General features: G+C 35.8%; 1 protein-coding gene across 5 annotated transcripts in view; it reads left to right on the forward strand.

Annotated features, from left to right (window-relative positions):
• Positions 1-20,191, forward strand: part of LOC102606077 (protein MON2 homolog) — a 68,643-nt gene that overhangs the window by 45,111 nt on the left and 3,341 nt on the right. For 4 of the 5 annotated variants that reach the window (XM_015308808.1, XM_006347340.2, XM_015308809.1 and 1 more), the window contains 21 exons: positions 2,482-2,566; positions 2,703-2,768; positions 2,848-2,907; positions 8,061-8,147; positions 8,237-8,423; positions 9,979-10,022; positions 10,100-10,231; positions 10,315-10,446; positions 10,565-10,617; positions 10,708-10,756; positions 11,726-11,784; positions 12,054-12,193; positions 12,309-12,457; positions 13,948-14,076; positions 14,154-14,239; positions 14,335-14,450; positions 14,545-14,657; positions 14,804-14,927; positions 15,789-15,910; positions 19,697-19,871; positions 19,958-20,171. In XM_015308808.1, coding sequence (XP_015164294.1) covers positions 2,482-2,566; positions 2,703-2,768; positions 2,848-2,907; positions 8,061-8,147; positions 8,237-8,423; positions 9,979-10,022; positions 10,100-10,231; positions 10,315-10,446; positions 10,565-10,617; positions 10,708-10,756; positions 11,726-11,784; positions 12,054-12,193; positions 12,309-12,457; positions 13,948-14,076; positions 14,154-14,239; positions 14,335-14,450; positions 14,545-14,657; positions 14,804-14,927; positions 15,789-15,910; positions 19,697-19,871; positions 19,958-20,171 — 2,322 coding nt within the window. The remainder of the gene's footprint in view (positions 1-2,481; positions 2,567-2,702; positions 2,769-2,847; positions 2,908-8,060; positions 8,148-8,236; positions 8,424-9,978; positions 10,023-10,099; positions 10,232-10,314; positions 10,447-10,564; positions 10,618-10,707; positions 10,757-11,725; positions 11,785-12,053; positions 12,194-12,308; positions 12,458-13,947; positions 14,077-14,153; positions 14,240-14,334; positions 14,451-14,544; positions 14,658-14,803; positions 14,928-15,788; positions 15,911-19,696; positions 19,872-19,957; positions 20,172-20,191) is intronic. The other variant, XM_006347341.2, reaches the window with a different exon arrangement.

A 20,191-nucleotide genomic window follows, 5' to 3' on the forward strand; every position in this document is an offset into this window, starting at 1 on the left:
ACTACTTCTTTGCTTACTATTTCCCAGCAGTTGGTGAAGAATGCCATGGTGAATCCATCCGGCCCAGGTGCCTTGTCCCTCGCGCATGCCATCACACATTCTTTGATCTCAGCCTCACTAAATTGACTTTCTAGCATTAAGTTATCTTCTTCGCTGATAACAACACCTGATCTATGGTTGAATTGAGGTCTCCATATCTCTGATTCTGTATATAACTTCTGATAAAATTTGACAATCTCCTCCCTGATCACTAATGAGTCCCCTGTACACTCACCATCCACCAGAAGTTTGTCTATATTATTATATCTTTTGTGACAGTTTGCAGTTCTGTGAAAGAACTTTGTGTTTTTGTCACCTTCTTTCAACCATATAGCTCTGGACCTTTGTCTCCATGCGACCTCCTCCTTTTTTGCATTTTCCTCAAACTCCACAGTGAGAAACTAAAGAAGATGAAAATTTCTTGTCTTTGTTTGAATTTTGTTAATAGAACTCTTGGCTTCTATTGATGCCATTGGGTGACTTAGCCCAGTCAATGTTGTTTCAGTTACAAGAATAATCTTGCTCCGATACCATGTAAGTTTTGCTACCAAAATTCTACAATTTTATTCATCCATAGAGATACAAATTTATAGTATAGAAAAATAAACTAACTTGCTATCAGATCCCTTGATTCTAGGAGATTTGAGAATCAAGGTATGATTCTAATATCCAAACCTATCCAATAGCATATCTAATAATGATTCTTATATCAATTTAAGTCCTACAAAATCATATCTAATCACACTTAGATATTTACAAATCAACAATCATCAAAACCAAATATGGGGAGCGGGACAATTAGGTAAGTAAAGAAGTTACTACTCCTTATGTTGTAAGTCTTTGGATATCCATTCGGTTCTTGTGGCCTTCTCTAAAAAGTAAATCTACTAACAAGGTCCACAATGGCAACATGACTCTCTCTTGAGCAGACAAGTGGATGGGTCCTGACAGCTTACACGTCTTATTTCCTGATATCTTTGTTTTGGCTCAACACCAGCACAAGACAGTTGCTGAAATGTGGACACAACAAGGATGGATTTGGTCCTCGGAAGACATTTAAGTGACTGAGAAATTTCAAAAGTGAATGAACTGTACAAGTATTTGGAGAATTTTCATGGACTACAAAGCGGAGGAGATTGCCTATGGTGCAATGGGCATAGAGAAGACATATATGAGGTGAAGGAGGGATACAAGATGGCAAACCGAAAAGATGCTTAGATTAGTTAGTGGCCTTGGGAGAACATATGGAAAGTCAAATTGCCACATAAAATGACATGCTTCACTTGACTCTGAGGCTGTTTTAACTCTTGATAATTTACAAAGGGGGGAATTCCAGTATGCAGTAGGTGTTTCCTTTGTGGGAGGGATGCTGAGACAGTTAGACAGCTCTTTCTACACTGAAAAGTCACAGATCAACTGTGGCAGATTTTTTTTCAATCTCAGAGGCATTTCATGAACAATGCCAAGTAAGATTGATGACACTCTTGTCAGTTGGGAGGAAGCTGGATTTGGTGCTAGGAACAGAGACCGATGGAGGATAATTTCTGCTCGCATTTGGTGCACTATATGGAGAAAAAGAAATGACAGTTGTTTTGGAATTAGGAGTAGCCGTGTGCAGGAGATTAAACTTGGATGTATTTTGCTGTTCCGCTTTTGGTGTACAAAAGTTTACTCTAGTGAGACTGAGTTAATTCTAGATGTTTTAGGGTCTTTCTAGATAGTAGGCTCAGTTTTGGACGTCTTTGTACCTTCCTCTTTTGTAAAAATGGTTTGTCCAGTGCTACCTTAAGTACTGATTTTAATACACAAATGTCACTAGTTCCAAAAAAAAAAAAACAGTTGGTGTGTAAGTTTGTACAATTGTCGTGTTCCTCATAATCAATCCTCATAATATAAAATTAAAGAACTGCTGCTGGATAGAAAGCTGATATTGAAGCACTGTCCTGTTGCTGTAATATTTTTCATATTCTCCTACTTTAATCTGGATGTAAGTTATCCTTGCTATCTGAGGTAGATATTTTCTTTCTAATTAAATCAGAAAATAAAGAATTTTCTTTTATTTTCAGAAGGCCTAGTGTTCGAGGCTGAAAGCATTTATTATGTGCCATCCATTGACCCCCTCGGTAGATTGTGTGGGTAGCCGAGCTACTTTAAGATAATGATGGACTATCCTCTCCCTGTCCTATGTTTTTAGAGAAACAGTTGATGTAGTGATTTATTGGAACCTACACTTATGGAGTTTCACTTTGTAGCCCAAAGACTTCAGCTGCTCAATTAAGTACACAAGTTCGTACAAAAGTGGTTACTTATTTTATATTTTAGTTGGCTAATCTACACATCAAGCTAGATGTAATTAGGATGATGTTCGATCATATGTTTTACTTTTCTTTGAAAAAGTTATGTGCAATTTGTTGGATTAACATGCTCATTAACCATCTACAGTGTGGTACAATCTCCTGGATCTAAGCGGTCAGAAGCATTGCTTGAGCCAAGGGAAACTGTTGTTCTTACTCCTAAGAATGTGCAGGTTTTTGTTGTTTGTTGTATTTGTAGTATCTATTGCAAAATTCCTCTCACATTTTACTTTGGAGGGCCAATTTCATTTCATGATATATGGTTTTTGAGCAACTTATAATGTTATTACTAATGCTTCTGTATCCCAGGCACTAAGAACACTATTCAACATATCTCATCGGCTGCATAATGTTTTAGGTCCTTCATGGAGCTTGGTGAGTTAGTCCACTATCTGCATCTACCGAAAGGTTAGAACTATAGCTCCTAATATTTGCTTTCTCTAAATATGTATAGGTACTGGAGACACTGGCTTCTCTTGACCGAGCTATTCATTCTCCACATGCAACTACACAGGTAACGTTGGGTGTCATCCAAAGAAAGGGCTAGTTGCACTTCAATCATAGTTTTGGGAAAACTGTAATATTAAATTGACCTTCTGCAACAACGATAGGCTAGTGGCCTTAAAAAGTTACATTAGGGTTAATCAATGAAAATCTCATTGAACATTGCAGTTTCTGATGTCTACTTAATTTCCTTTTGGGTTTTGTACCCTTTTGCTTTTCATTGGCTATCTAAGGGTTAATAGTCTAATTAGGAGTAAAACATGGAAAGAGATTAATAGAATGCTATAATGTCAAGTAAGAAGGAGAAAAAGGGAAGATTTCGGTAGCTTTATGGTTTTCTGTCTAAATTTTTATTTTTATTTTTTTTGAAATTTGCAGTGTTATCAAAAGCAAAAAGCGCGAAAAGGCTCTAAGATCTGCTGGAGCTTTAAGCGCAAAACACAAATAAAGCATGGGCTTTAATGAAAATAGGTGCAGAGGGAGAAAAAGAAACAAATACATTAGTCCAAGACTAATAATTTATAAACATGAGTGACAAATATATGAACAAAGAAATTGAAAAATAGTTATTGTGAGAAATATTGGAGAAGAATATTATTGAATTGTTGTTTTAAATATTACATAGAGAACCCTATTTGTAGACACTACTATACAATTCCTTACCAAATAGGAGACTATAAACTATTCCTATTCTTTGTAGGATTGTGTGTACCTATTCTATTCTAACACTCCCCTTAAGCTGGTGCATACAAATTATATGTACCTAGCTTGTTACAAATGTAATTAATACGAGGACCGGTGAGGGACTTGGCGAAGATATGTGCAAGTTGATCATTTGACTTCACAAATTTAGTAACAATATCTCCTTAGAGTATTTTTTTCTCAAACAAAGTGACAATCAATCTCAATGTGCTTAGTCCTCTCATGAAACACTGGATTTGATGCGATATGAAGGGCTGCTTGATCATAACACACAAGTTCCATATGACCGGTTTCTCCAAACTTCAGTTATCCAAGCAACTGCTTGATCCAAACTAGCTCACAAGTTGCTACAGCCATTACTCGATATTCTGCTTTTGCACTAGATCGAGCAACCACACTTTGTTTCTTACTCTTCCATGACACCAAATTACCTCCTACTAAAACACAATATCTGGATGTGGAACGTCTATCATAGGATGATCCGGCCCAATCAGCGTCTGTATATCCGGTGATATGTTGATGGCCTTTATCCTCGAAGAGTAGTCCTTTACCAGGAGCTGACTTTATATATCGCAGAATACGAACAACTGCATCCCAATGACTATCACAAGGAGAAGTCATAAACTGACTTACGACACTCACAGGAAAAGAGATGTCCGGTCTAGTCACCGTGAGATAATTCTTTGTGCCTAAGTTTGCAATTCTTTGTGCCCTTTTCTTAAAGAGGAGCCGACCCGTTCCAATCAACATAATTAGCCGACCCAGACCCTTTCCAATTCCAATTTTGAGAAGCACTCACTCAGTTGGCAACGTTAACATCAAGCACACGAGGTAAATAGATCCAACACGGTGTGGTACCTTTCCACTATAACGGCGAAGCAACATCAAAATTCACGATGTCAATCTCGTACAACCCAATAGTGCTATCTCAATGCTTCACTCGTCCTTGCTCCTCAAATCACTCTGAATTTGTTGTGAATGAGTATATTCTCGTCCTTGGATAAATTTTTGAATTCCTATTCTACCAGATCTTTCACCCCATTTTGTGCCCTCTATATAAACCCACACCTCAGAACGCTGCTCTCCTACTCCTTACGTTGCCCCAGAAAGAGGAAACTTCCCAAATATTCTCACTTCCATCTCTCTGCCGTAAGAAATAATACAGTTTGAATTTTCTGTGATTTTGTCGGTTTCAATGTTGCTAGGGTTTCTTTTCTCTGTTTTAGTGCTGCTCATTCTCTGCTTCCCTATTTGACTTTATTCTCTTGTCCTTCTTCTTCACTCTATTACTTGCAGGTCGAATTGGTATAAGTATACAATTTTTTCTTCTTTCTGGATTTTACTCCATTTCTAGTTCTACTCTTCTCTCTTTAGTTCTCTAATAGGTTTTGCGCTCATGAGACTAACTAATCTTCAAGTAACAAAGACAATGCAATGTCCTTTTTTTAATTTTTTTGTTGCCTCAATACCGTGGTCCAAGTTTCTTGTAAGGTGCATTAGCTTATTTACATCTTTAAATCGATCATCATTTTGTTAAATGTCAGATATGAGAAAATAGTTCGGAAAAATCCATGGTACTACACAAATTAAATATGAAAAGTAGTCCGGAGAGATGCACGGTGCTACGCAAATCAGATATGCAAAAAAAGGTAGTCATCGGAAGGATGGCACGATGCTACACAAATTATATATGAAAAAGTAGTCACTGGAATGATGGCACAGTGCTACACAAATTAAATATGATAAAGTAGTCACCGAATGATGCCACGGCGCTACACAAATTAAATATGAAAAAGTAGTCACCGGAATGATGGCACGGCGCTACACAAATTAAATAAGAAAGTAGTCACCAGAATGATGGAACGGTGCTACACAAATTAGATATGAGAAAATAGTCACCAGAAAGATACATGGTGATCCAACTTTTGCTAACATAATCATTGGCCGGACGGGTAGCATATATGGGTGCCACCCGCCGGCAGCGGAAGCTCTTTGATTTTCTACCAAGACCGTAGAGGCTCTGATATCATGTGAGAAATATAAGAAAAGAATATTATTGAATTGTTGTTGTGTACATTATTACATTGAGATCCTATTTATAGACACTAGAATATAATCCTTTACCAAGTAGAATACTATTTACTATTCCTATTCATATTTGTATTCCTATTCTAAATAGAATTGTGTAAACCTATTCCTATTCTAATAGGATTGTAAAAACCTATTCCTATTCTAACAGAGTTGCAACTGAAGTACTCCCACCTTGGTTCTGCACAACAGTATCTCGATCCCAATCATAGTGGCTAGACTCATCCACTACAAGATCTCTAGTCTCTACTGACAAACACCTTCTTGCTACTAACATTGTACACTTTGTATCCTTTTGCAACTGTACTATAGTCCAATAGAACACAATGTTCTGCCTCGCTATCTAATTTGCCTCTTTTAGCATTAGGAACATGGGCATAGCACACCGAGCTAAATACCTGTAAGTGTCTTGCAGACGGCTTGATACCCATCCATGCTTCAAATGGTGTCATGTCTTGGACTGCTCTAGTTGGTAATCTATTTAGCAAATAGACAGCGGTATTGACTGCTTCAGCCCAAAAGTATTTAGGCATCTTATTTTCTACCAACTTGCATCTTGCCATCTCCATCACTGTTTTGTTCTTCCTCTCAGAAACCCCATTCTGTTCTTGAGTGTAGCTAATAGTGAATTGTTGTTGGAGACCCAAATCTTTACAGTACTTGTTAAACTGATACAAAGTATATTCAGTTCTATTATCTGATCTGGTATACTTCAACTGGAAGCCACTCTCCCTGTCTACCATAGCCTTGAATTCTTTAAAAACAGAAAACACTTGGGATTTGCTACTAAGAAAGTAGACCCATTTCATTCAAGTTAGATCATCCACAAAGAGAATAAAATACTTATTTCCACTCAAAGAAACCGTCCTCATTGTTCCACATAAATATGGATGAACCAACTCTATCTTTTCCTTAGCCCTCTAAAGACTTCCTTTAGGAAAGGATCGCCTATGCGTTTTACCAAATTGACATGACTCACAAACATCTTTGCACTTGTCAATTTTGGGTACTTCAAGCACCATACCCTTTGATTGCATATACACCAGTAAGCTAAGATTATAATGACCGAACCTTTTGTGCCAAAGTCAAGTATCACTCAATTCAACATTGAAATAGCAAGTATCAACAAAATAACATGAAATTGGAAATGAATTCTCAATCATGCTAATTTTAGCTACTTCACATCCTTTAGGATCATAAATGACACATTGTTTGTTCGTAAAATTTAGAGAACAATTTTTATGAAGCAGCTGAGCAACACTTAACAAGTTTTGAGTCAAATTTGGCACATAAAGAACATCATTAATTATTTTCATACCTTCGTCAGTAGGAAATTTTATTGACCCTCTACCGTGAGCTTCAACCAATGCACCATTTCCAAGCTTCACTTTAGTTCTATCAGATCTGTCCAATGTAATGAACAGATTTTCATCAATCGCCATGTGCCTTGTGCACACGCTATCAACATACCATTTACATTGATTAACATGTGATGTGTGTGAGGCAATGAAAACATCCTCCTGAAAACTCATCCTCTGATTTTCCAACTCGGTGATCATCTATGAAATTCACTCGATGGGAAGACTGACCACTTTGATTTTGCTTTTGCCTACAATACTTATCAATGTGCCCATACTTCTTACAATATCTACATTGAATTGGAGACCTCTTTGACTTCTACCAACAATTATTACAATATCTACATTATTTTATTTCAGATTCCTAATATCAGAAAATTTAGCATTGAAACTCCTAATAAACCTAGAAAACATAAATGGTAAATAAACAATATGTTTGGGTTATACAATGAAAATTAATGAAAAAATTATAAATTCTTAAAAATGATCATAATGGCCAATTATTAACTCAATTTCATTATTCACGAACATATTTAGTTCTAAACCTTTCTTCATATAATTAGAATTCATGAAATTTTTCATTATTTTTAGATACCTTAATAAAAAAAACCTTTTATCAAATATTTAGGAGTTGGCCAATTATTTTAGGATTTATATTATAGTCCATATTTAATATCATTAAAATAATGGTATTATAATTTAAGGAAAATGGCGAAAAGACGATTTTATCTAAAGCGAAGTCTCTTAATGAAGGACGAAAAGTTCAAACAACATTTCCAAGGGTCTTCATGCTTTTAATAAAGTATAGATTATTATGAGCAAACAATTCCAAGTAAGAAGGGAATGAATTCTTGAAATAACATAGTAGCTAATAAGCATATTGTATGAGCAAATTTACAACTTGAGCCTGTAGAAATTTTTAGGTTCTCCGTATCATTCAGGCTTAATCTGTATTTGTCACCACCAAATGTTGAAAAATCTATTGATTTATCCACTCTTAAATACCATGATGCAGGAGGTCTCTACAGCTGTGCCTAAGCTCACCAGAGATTCTTCTGGCCAATATAGTGATTTTCATATTCTTTCTTCCCTAAATTCTCAGGTGCTTGAGCTCCCCTTTTTCTTCTCATTTTTCACTGTTAACTTATTATTTATGTGTATATAAAGATAAAACTTCACTTCTTTATGAAGCTGTTTGAGAGCTCAGCTCTGATGCATCTATCTGCGGTCAAGTCACTGCTTTCTGCTCTACGTCAGTTGTCACATCAGTGTATGTCTGCAGCTGTGAGTGGCTTTGGACCAACGTCAAGTCAAAAAAGTGGAAGCATCAGTTTCTCAGTAGAAAGAATGTTATCAATCCTTGTCAATAATGTGCACAGTATGTCCTGAGAACTATTTTCCCTGTTTGTTGTTTCCTTTTCTGTTGTTACATATTGAGGTGGAAATAACTATGAAAATGCACTTTATGGTCTGAGTCGCTACTATCTGTTTCAATTTTGTGGAAGGTAACATCAAATATAATATCATACTTATTTAATACTCTAGTTATTCTTCTAAAATTGTAAAGTAAGAGGATGAATTGCAGCTAAAATGCTATAAGAACAGATATTTTAGCTATCTGGTAAGCTGTAAATGATTTTGACTTCCCTAGCACTATCTTGGTTGTTGAATATATGATTAAGTAAATGGAAGTGTGTCTTCTGCAATAGTTTAAGCTTTTGGATTATGTGGTCATACAATTTTAAAGTGGTGATTACTTGAATGAAAGGATAACATATATCATTCAATAAGTACCTGCATAATTCCATGGAATATACAGCTGTTTCAAACTTCTGCTTCCAAGTTATTACAAGTATAACAAGAACCAAAATAAAGCTTACATGAGCTATGAGACGCATCTTTCGAAGAGCCTACTTGGGAAATGTTCAGACTACACCCCTTTTAGCTTTCTAAACTATTTTCTTATTCACAATCATGATTGCCCGATTCACTTGAGTTGGCTTAATAGTTCAAGACTAGGATATATATTTCGAAGAAATCTTAAGTAAAAAATGGGCTCAAGTCATAGATGGCCCCTTAAAATTGTCCACAGAATTCACTCAGAGACCTCATCCTAACCTTATACCTATTAGATACTCCATCTTAAAAAATATGTACCTATTAAACACGTCATGCAGATGTGGCACAACAAGTGAAATTCATTTGTTGTTGAGTGCGTGAAACCAGTGTTATAACAACTTTTTTCTTTTCAAACCATTCCTTTCTTCTTTTTTCTTATTTTTTAATAATCTTTTTCCCTACTTCTTCTCTCAAGAAAGCCACCTCTGCCACCACTCCACCACCACAAGTCCACCATTTCTTTCCGTCTTAACCTCAGTCCATCCACCAATTTTTCGATCCAGCAAACTCTACATGAGTTATTTCTTTTCAGAAAAATAAAAGTTTAAAAGAGAGAGAGAGTAGTTCCGGTGGTCCTCGTCACCGTCTTCCTCTTTCACTTTCTCTTCTCTGACTTTTCAATCCCCTTTTTGTTACTGATTTTTGAGACGAGAAAGGTATGCATGAAAATGAAGGACATGGACGGAATGATAAATCCATTGCAATATCAGGCCAAAAATCCCCAACTACTGATATAATTGGTATTGGTAGAAAACTATTGGTTGGCCATGTCAGTGAGGTGAGGGAGAAGGAAAGTTGGGTGTTTTTCTGTTTTATGACAATTTGGTTTGAATGGGGAAGAATAATAATATGGTTTTTGTTTGTGAAAAAAAGTTGGTTGGCCATGACCTTACACAGTGAAATCGCCGGCAGCAATGAGATGAGGGAAAAGGGAAGTGGGTGTGAAGAAGAAGGGATGGATTGTGAACATTAGTTTTTTTCTTTTCATTTTTGGTGATTATTGTGGCTACATTATGATCGTATTCTATAAACAGGGGTGGAGCCATTATGGGATGAAGTTATTGGCCACTTTATTGAGGTAATCTAAGCCCAAGTTTCATAAAATATTATGGTTGTACTTATTATATATTTCCTAATATCTTCATGTTTTTGTAGCTTACCGATAGTTCAAATCAACATGTGAGAATTATTGCACTGAATGCGATGGATCAATCTATTTCTGCTGTTTTAGGATCTAATGAGTTCCAGGAACATGCATCATCCAAGCTCAAGTGTGCATTCAATGATGTGAGAATTAACCTTTCCATTGGGAGGACATGGATTTTTTCATGCAAGGTGGTAATATTCCTTACCTTTGACAAACTCTCTAGGTACAAACTGAGAATACAGAGTTGAGGTCACTGGAGTGTTCTGTCATATCTCCTCTGAAAGTGCTATTTTCATCAGCTGAAAACATAGATGTTCGTGCTGCATCTCTGAAAATTCTTCTTCATGTTTTAGAGGTAATGTGATCCAAGTTACTAATATACTTCATAATATTGATAGAGACGTGCATAAATATCTTCTTGTAATCCTCTCTCACTACTCTTTCTATCTTTCTGATGATGTTTATTCCCTCAGAGACATGGGGAAAAGCTCCATTATAGCTGGCCAAATATTCTTGAATTGTTGAGGTGCTCATCCAGTATTTCGAGTTGCTTAGATCTTTAGAACCATAGTTTTCTAGGTAAGAGAACTCTAAAATCTTGGAATGATGCTTTCAGGTCTGTGGCAGACGCTGCTGAGAAGGATCTCGTTACTCTTGGATTTCAGGTGATAACCCTAAACATTGATCAAATTGAGGGTGCAAGTGAACTAGGCCATCTCATGAGATATGCGAGCTTGGTCGAATTTAGCTCAATCTGTTCTCCATTTATTTTGCTTAGGGTTGATTGACTCAAGCCAGCTAAAGTAGCAGGGCATTCACGGTCCACCAGACATTTTATTCTTTTTCCCAAAACAAAAAGAGGAGTGTTGATTTAGTCCCTAGGGATCCTGACTATGTTTGATAAAGTGGATTGTGGATATCGTTTAGAGATTTACCAAACAAATGAAATATTAAGGACAACTTGATATTTCCTGTTTTCTAGATTCTTCTCATTCTTTGACTAGTTTTCTTTTAATTGTCCTACATCTTTTGAAGGCATTTTGAGGAATATTGAAATCTCGACCACAAAATGATTACTCTTTTATCTTTTCTAAAGTACAGCTTGAAATAAGATGGTTGGTGTACTAATTTCCCTTTTTATGAATGTTTAGTTTATGTTCAGAGCATATAATCCCAATTATATTGCTGTCGCCCCTACTCGCTTCACTCTGGGTCCGATAGAATGAGAGGAATAGGGAGCTTTTGATGGAGTTGGGACTACTACTTACAGATAAAGAAAAACCTCTTGGTTATAATTTCTTTTTGATGCACCCCTGAGGTTTCTATCTGCATAATATAAAATTTGTTGTATTTTGTAGGAGAACCATTGTTTTGTATAGGTTATTTACCTTTTAGTATACTTCTTGTACTCAAGAATATTTCGCACATTAATGAAACTGTCTTTTTGTTAATATAAATGGGTCGGACGGAGTGCTTCCACATAATTGATGGTTGCTCACTGATGCAACAATCAGTATTGGCTATGTTCTACCTTCTTAACGTTTATACTATAAATGGTGCAACATCCTTGACCATGAAGCTTTAGTTTACATCTGGTTATTGAATATGGTTTGACTGCTGTAATTCTTGCACAGAATCTTCGTGTCATCATGAATGATGGCCTTTCAACAGTACCTGCTGATTGCCTTCACGTGTAAGCTACTTTATGTTCCTGGACTTTGTCTACTTCTCTTCTCTAAATTGGAGCTTCAATAATAGGTTCGAGCACATATGCATAATGTCTGGAAATCGTGATCAATTTGCAAACTGTGGTTTATATGTTTGAATAAATGAGAAAATAGAGGAACTCGATCGAGAGGCTCTTAGATAGGACTAAGAAACAAACTTAAAAAAGAGGAATGAGCAAAAGAAAACCAAATAGCAGCAACATATTATTATATAATAATTTTATTTCCTTTGCAGATGCATTGATGTGACTGGGGCATATAGTGCTCAGAATACTGAACTGAATATCAGTTTGACAGCAATTGGCCTTTTATGGACTTCCACTGATTTTGTCGTTAAGGGGTTTCTGTGTAGACAGAATGAAGAAAAAGAATCAGGTAAAACCACAGGTTTTGTATAGGCCGTCAGTTCCTTCTCCTATTAAAAGAATGTCCTTAGTTCTTTCTTCTTTTCTAACTGCTAGATGAAAACTGGATGTTTATCTTCTTCCAGATAGCAATGGAATGAAGGAAGAACGGGCACTCAGTTTCTCTGGGGAAGTTAATGACCAAGCACTCGAAATGAATATTGTTGACCGTGACAAATTGCTTTTTTCAGTTTTTTCATTGTTACAAAATCTTGGCGCTGATGAAAGACCAGAGGTATTTATATTTTCTGTGGAGTTAGGCTTTTCATTTTTTGAGCAAATAAGCTGCCATGCAATTACTTTATAGCTTTCAAGACTGTTCCGCTTAGTTTAGTTTTCTAATAGTTTCTTCTCAATCATTCATAGGTGATTGACCAGAAACTTAGTCCATAATATCATTGTGGAAGATATGAGGGATACAAAAGTCTACTGTGCGGCAGGTTTTAAATCATATGAAATCAGTAAAACAGTCCCAGGGAATGAAGCCTGGTTCGGATAGGTGGAGAGGAGTAGACAACAGATGTGGCGAGTGTCTTGTAGGGCCAAAGTAATGCAGTGGATGGTAGTAATATATGCCATCAAAGGTACAGGGGGAAGCAATTAAGAGATGGAGGATGAAAGATTAGTTTGCAGACATATCATGTTCACCGAGGAGTAACAAAATATGGGAGGTATATTAGGAATGAGGATATTCGGGATGCGTGTTGCGGAAATGAGGATGTTGAGGTGGATGTGTGGGCATACAAGGAATGTTAGGAATGAAGATGTTCATGATAAAGTGGGAATGGCCTCCGTGGTGAACAAGATGAGGGAAGCAAGATTGAGATAGTTTGGACATGTAAAGAGGAGATGCGTAGATGATTGTTAGGAGGTATGAGAGGTTGGTTATAGTAGGTACGAGGAGAGGTAGAGGTAGGTTGAAGAAGTATTGCGGTGAGGTGATTAGACATGATATGACTCAACTTTAGGTTACCGAGGAGATGACTTTAGATAGGAAGATGTGGAGGAGGTGTATTAGGACAGAAGGTTAATAGGTAGTGGAGTGTTGTCTTGCTTTCCGAGAGTTTAGGCTTGTTTCTGTTTTGTCGTTGTACTACCGGTGTTATTGTAGTTCTTGATTGTTATATCTGTCATCATCTATTGTTTATCGATCATTGCAGTATTTTGTTGTTCTTGGTCCTTTCTTAGAGGATTTGCACTACCTTCCTTCTTAATTGCTATATTTTTTCCACTATTTTCTACTTCCTTGTACTTGAATTTGTTGTGCTTGAGCCAAGGGTCTTTCGGAAACAACTTCTCTACCTCTATACAATAGTGGTAAGGTTTGCGTATACTCTACCATCCCAGACCCAGTTATGAGATTTCACTTAATATGTTGTTGTTGTTGGAAGTACATTAGTATAGTGGTGATCTAAGGTGAATGTAAATCAATCCTGATAGTGTCAGAGACAACATTCATTGCAGAGTGGGGGCATACAACATTAAAAATTGGAAAACTTATCAATACCTGATAGTGTCAGAGACAACATTCATTGAAGGTTTCTTTCAGTTCCTGTGGCCATGTTAAAGTTAGATTATATCATTATAATATCATAGCTGTTATCTTCTTAAGTAGATGTGAGCTGAAGCTACTCCTAACCATGATGAAAGTTGTGTGGTCTTTTGATGCTTTTTTTTGTAAATAGAGGACATAATTATGTGTTTGACCTAATCTATCTTTTTTAGGTTAGGAACTCTGCTGTTCGGACACTTTTTCAAATTCTTGGCAGCCATGGGCAAAAGCTATCAAAGAGCATGTGGGAGGATTGTCTATGGAATTATATTTTCCCTACACTAGATCGCTCTTCTCACATGGTAGGTTGAAATGTCTCCAATTTATTTTAGGGACTTTACTGTAGCTTATCTTAACCAATCAGATATATTTTGCTTAGGCTGCAACATCTTCAAAGACAGAATGGCAAGGAAAAGAACTAGGGACACGTGGAGGGAAAGCAGTTCATATGCTTATACATCATAGGTCTGCCAAATTTGGAATGACCATTCACCATCAATGTATTTTTCTATTTATATTATTTTGAATCTCTCTATTGAGTGAATTAATTGGTTCTGCAGTCGTAACACAGCTCAGAAACAATGGGATGAGACACTTGTGCTTGTACTTGGGGGCATAGCTCGAATTCTACGCTCTTTTTTCCCTTTCTTGAGAAGCTTAGACAATTTCCAGTCTGGTAATATTCAAAATCCTTTTGATTTATTATTCATGTTGTCTTTACCTGGTGAGGACATTTTCAGTGATCATAGAAGAATTCCGTGTTTATGCAGGATGGGAAACTTTGCTTCTCTTTGTAAGAAACAGCATATTTAATGGTAGTAAAGAAGTTGCTCTTGCAGCTGTGAATTGTTTACAGTCTACCATAGTTTCTCATTCCCCAAAGGTAGTCATGTGATTCACTGTATTTGTGCAAATAACATTTCTTCACTCAAATAGAAAGAAGGCAACGGAAGTCATCAGTTTGATGAATATTACTAAATACTTATTGGTTTTAACTTCTTTTTATTGAATAAATCCCACATGAAGCAGGGAAATTTGCCTATGCCTTATCTTACTTCGGTGCTTGATGTCTATGAGCTTGTGCTGCACAAGTCACCAAACTACAACGGGAATATGGCATACAAGTTGAAGCAGGAGATCTTACATGGTCTTGGTAAGTCTATTTATGTGTTATAATTGACATTACTCAATAAGGTGCCATTTGGGAGTTTTAAGTTCAGATTAGAATTTTATCTGGTCCTTCTATGAAATCTTAATAGAAATTTATCTGGAATAGTTGAATCCAGTTTGCATTTAGTATTGTGTCTGATCAAATTGGATTTTGATCAGGATTTTATATGATCTCTATTTGGCAACTTTATTACTCTACACTAATTTTTCAAATACTTGGATGTCAATAGTCATAAATAGCTATAGTTCTATTTTATTTTGTAAATGATGTGGGTATTATATGCATATGTATAATAAATCAATAAAATATCAGAATAGACTTTTATATGACCACTCGAGTTTGACTTGGAGTAAACTTAATCTGGATTGGGCTATTTTAGGCTCTAAAATGAACCAAGTTGGAATTTCAACTTTTCTCAAAACTAGGATTTGGATCAAGATGACACTAAATTCAGATTAGGTTAGTTCTCAGTCGCTGCAATGAATTTGAGTACTATGAGTTTTAAGATCAAACGAAGTTAGCTGCTGAGGATGGGCACATCACCTCGCTTAAGCTAAAGAGACCAAAAACGGCAGACAAATAATTTTTGATGTCCTAGTTTTTGTAAGTCCATCACAGAGCAATTCCTTTGAACTTTGTATCTGTTGGTTTGGAAATCTGGCATACTTATTGTTTGAGTTCATGAGGTTAAAGCTTTTATATACTTATTTATATTCATGCAATCTTTGTAGTTGCCGACTGTTGGTATCCGTCTGATCAAGGAGATAGGAGCATCCATATCACAAAACTGTGACACTTTTGTAGTCTATCTGTAGTTTTCAATGAGTACCTTTTTTTCGGCAGGTGAATTGTATGTTCAAGCACAGGGGATGTTTGATAATGACACGTACCTAAAGCTGCTGTCAGTTGTAGATTCAGGGATTAAACAAGCCAAGGTCGACAATAGTAACTTTGAAGCTGAATATGTGAGTGCTTGCATTTCATGGTGATATAATTGTCATGCCCCAAAATCCCTGGGCCTTGTGAACAGAACCCGACAACTCACTCATTGACAAGATAAACAGTAACAAAAACACCCAAAACTGAATATAAGTCCAACATAAAGACAATAACATAGACAATCCGATAACAGTATCTAAATACAACGCTGAATATGAAAATAGGTCCAGACCCACCCCAACTTATGAACATCTTAGCGTTTATAAGTACATCACAATGTCTGAAATGGAAATAGACAAAATATTGAAGAAAACTCCTAGAAACCGCACAACTAAGCGGTTGGGTCATCGCTGAAATCAGCTGTTCCTACTACCAATCAACTTCCGATGCTCACTAGTGCTTGAATTTGTATCTGCAATAAATACAGGGAAAGAAATGGAGGAGTGAGTACGAGGAGTTCTCAATAAGTATCGTTGGCTCCCAACAAGTTAGTGGCAAGAGTTGTGATACGAAAGTAATCTTTTATCAATAACCTGTACATTACTCAACAATAATAAACATAATAAATCATATGACAATAGGCATATAGTCCAGCATATATAATAAGAAGGATATGACAATATTCATCATAAAGATCACAAGTTCACAACTTTTCACAATAGTCGACATGCTCAATAACCTGCATGCCCACTCTCCTGGGGTCCACCTAGACTAGCGACGATCCATTTCCACATGTCCAAAACTGAAATAACTCAGTGTTGTCAAAGAATCATTTAAGCCTCACTTAAGCCCTGAAGCTCGAAAAAGCTTAGGTAGGGCACATGACCTTACTTCAGTGTAGGTAAGACACTAAGGAATGTGCCTCATTGCCCATGAGTTCTATCTTTAATCTAGCGGTACTAAACAACAACTATAATCGACAAATAAGTATATTAGTTAAGGAAAATATCATGAATGAATTTGTTACTATTTTCTTGAATTACATATATATGTTTTTTCTCTTAATTGTGCCTTTTTAAACTAAAATCCACACGTAAATTTTCTTTGCACTTGAACCCCAATAAACCTGGACCTGGAGCGGTTTTTGCCTTTGACAACTCTCAAATCCACAAATTGGTAGCTGATAACCCCAACATGAATCTGAATGCTCGTTAACACAGTTCAACACATCCTATGTGAACCAAATAAGTAAATTAACATGCATATAAGCAATGGGCATGACAATCCAGTACAACCATGTAAATCTGCATGAGTACCATAATATTATTCTAGCATGTACCATATGCATATAACATTATACTAGCATGTTATACACATATAATCAATTAATAGATATAACATACATGCACAACAAAGTAGCAAGAATACAACCTATATCTTTCCATTATTCAAGATTTGGTCAAAGTCAACCCTAAAATTCAACCATGGGTTAGCATGGTCATAGCTTAACAGAAATTTCAAATCCAAGTTATACATAACCCCACGAGTCCAACTCTATGCATATATTTCCATTTGCAGTCCATTTAGTCCCATCAAATCCATAATTTAGTGTTTCTGGGGCATAGACCTAAAATCCCTTATTTCCATCTTTAGGTTCCATGTTTAATGGTTAATCTTCAAATAAAACAAGTATAATCACCATGGAGTTAAGAGTCATGACCTTGAAGTATTATAAAGCTCCCAAGTTGAAATCCTTCATTTCCCGATGCTAATGGTGAAAGATGAGTCAGAAATGGTGGACCCCTCCATATATACCTGTTAGGATCTTGATTGTTGCACATACCTCGCTATCATGGTACTGGAACTGGCCCGCCTACATTTTTATCGCGAGCAAAGACCTATTATCGCGAGAACTCACCTGGTAAATAAAATTTCCCATCTCGAGATTGACCTCACAATCACAATGAAGGTCAACTGTCCCAGGTGAAAGATTCTTCCGCAAATGCAACATAAGCCACCACAAATGTGACCCTTTTCTAGAGATCCTCTCCCACAATCACAACACTTCCTCTGCGAACACGAGATTTCACCAGAACACCAAAAATTACACCAGCTGCATTTTTTCAATTTCAATCTTTTTTGAAACATGTCCAAACCCCTCGAGTCTCAATCCAAATCAAAGCTACAAGTCACAAATGATTGTTTCAACATGTGATAACTGTGTGGGTTGTTTTTAAATGTTGAGTATATATATCGGTAAATCCAAGTGTCATTTTTTTTTGTTTTGAAAAAAATAAAATCTTATGAAGAAAAGGGGAATTAATATCTTTAAAAGGTCATTGAACAATGAAAATTTATCTAACAAAGTCACTAAACTTTGTTTTATATAAAAAAATCACTCAACTTAAGATTTTTATCTTTAAAAATCACTCAACTACATTTATCATTAAAATAAATTTGACATGACAAAAAAATTATTTTTATGTCATATAAACTCTCTTATTCTCACATTATTATTGAGATTATTAGCTTTTATTTTTATCAAAAATCCCTATTTCTCTCTCAATTCATTTCATCGATTCTCAACACATGAAGAGTAATCGCCAACTAGTCCACAGAGGTTCGTCTTTGTTATAAATCTTCTTTTAATTTGTTTTTTTAGCGTGATTAATTAGATTATAGTGTTTAATTTGAATTATTTTTCGATTGAACTTGTATTGTTTGTGTTGAATCGGTAATTTTTCTTCTTCTTTTTTTCTTTATGTTTTTAGTTAGATTTAGTTGATTTTTTTTAGCATGTGTGGTTATTTCAAATACTACGGTGAGTTTTGATATTAATAAAATTAATTTCTCGTACTCCAATTAATGCTAACACACAATTATCACTAGTAGGCGACAGTTTTTTTAAGAAATCTAGTTTAAGAAGATTTCTCAGCTCGTCTTCCAAGGGATTTATTTTTTTGGTAAGAATTTTCGGAGAAATAAAAAAAAGAAGCATAATGGATTTTTATATAAATTATTTATTTGTAGGGTCCATGTTTATATGACATAAAAATAATTATTTTGTTTAGTCAAATTTATTTTAATGATAAATGTAGTTGATGATTTTTAAAGATAAAAGCCTTAAGTTGAGTGATTTTGTAAGATAAAAGTTTTAAGTTGAGTGATTTTATTGATATAAAACAAAGTTTAATAACTTTGTTAGATAAATTCTCATAGTTCAATGGTCTATTAAAAAATTAACTCAGAATAGGGAGGATACTTTATACAATATGAGTTCAACAAGAACGCTATACGCTAGAGGTTCCTTTGTTATTAATTGTATGAAGGGCCATCCATACTTGATTATCGGAAGCAGCACAGTCAGAAAGAACTGCACCTTCTTTTTAGTAAACTCATTTGGCTATTCTATGCACCCATAGTAATGGTTTTTATATTATGGAGTTCCACTACTCACCGAGGTTCATAATCATGTCTGGCAGCTATCCAAGTTTTAGTTAATCATCAAGTTTGCCACAAGATCCAGATATCTTAAACTATCTTGTGTTTTATTTGGATGCAATTATGTTCTGCATCATTTCTAGAACATTCAGTCAATCAATCAATTATTTCTCAAGCTCCCAATACCAAACTAGTTGGAGTCAGTTACATGAATTCCCTATAACCATTCCGTTGTATTGTCCATTCCATTCTAATACTAAATAACTTGTCCTAAGAAATACAAGTTAGGGTTCTCTAACTCTGACATCTTTTTAAAAAATTGAAGACGAAAAAATGTTGAAGTGTTCAGCAGGATAATGCAACAAACCTTGCCGTTTATCTTTTTACTCGTTATTTGAAATTTGTCTGCAATGACATATTTCTGTCTCTAGGGTCATGTTTCACCTGTGCAACGTACTGCACTGGAAATACTTCCGCAACTGCGTCCTGCAGAGCACCTTTCTGCCATGTGGTCACCGCTGCTTACCAAATTATTGTTGTATCTTCCCAGCTCTGCTTCCTGTATGAGAAGCATTGAAGACGAGAGCGACCACAAGACCAGTGAGAGTAGTTACTTGTTTGGAATCAAGACATTTGTTTGAGCTGTTTTATATTCTCAAATGAAATTTATTTTGTTTGATATTGTGGCCCAGGAACCAAAGATAATGCTAAGATCAGTAATGGAATTGCTTCAGCATCCCAAGGGGAAGAAGAAGCTTCACCTAGGAATCCTGACTCAACAACAGTGATTGTCTCAAATCATCTTTTCGTGGAAAAACTTGTCCCTGTGTTAGTGGATCTCTTCTTGCAGGCTCCACCTGCCGAGAAGTACAAAATTTTACCTGATATTATACAATCTTTGGGAAGGTGAGAGTTGATCATGTATG

Source organism: Solanum tuberosum, unplaced genomic scaffold (genome assembly GCF_000226075.1).
Source record: "Solanum tuberosum cultivar DM 1-3 516 R44 unplaced genomic scaffold, SolTub_3.0 scf00087, whole genome shotgun sequence".
Classification (NCBI taxonomy): domain Eukaryota; kingdom Viridiplantae; phylum Streptophyta; class Magnoliopsida; order Solanales; family Solanaceae; genus Solanum; species Solanum tuberosum.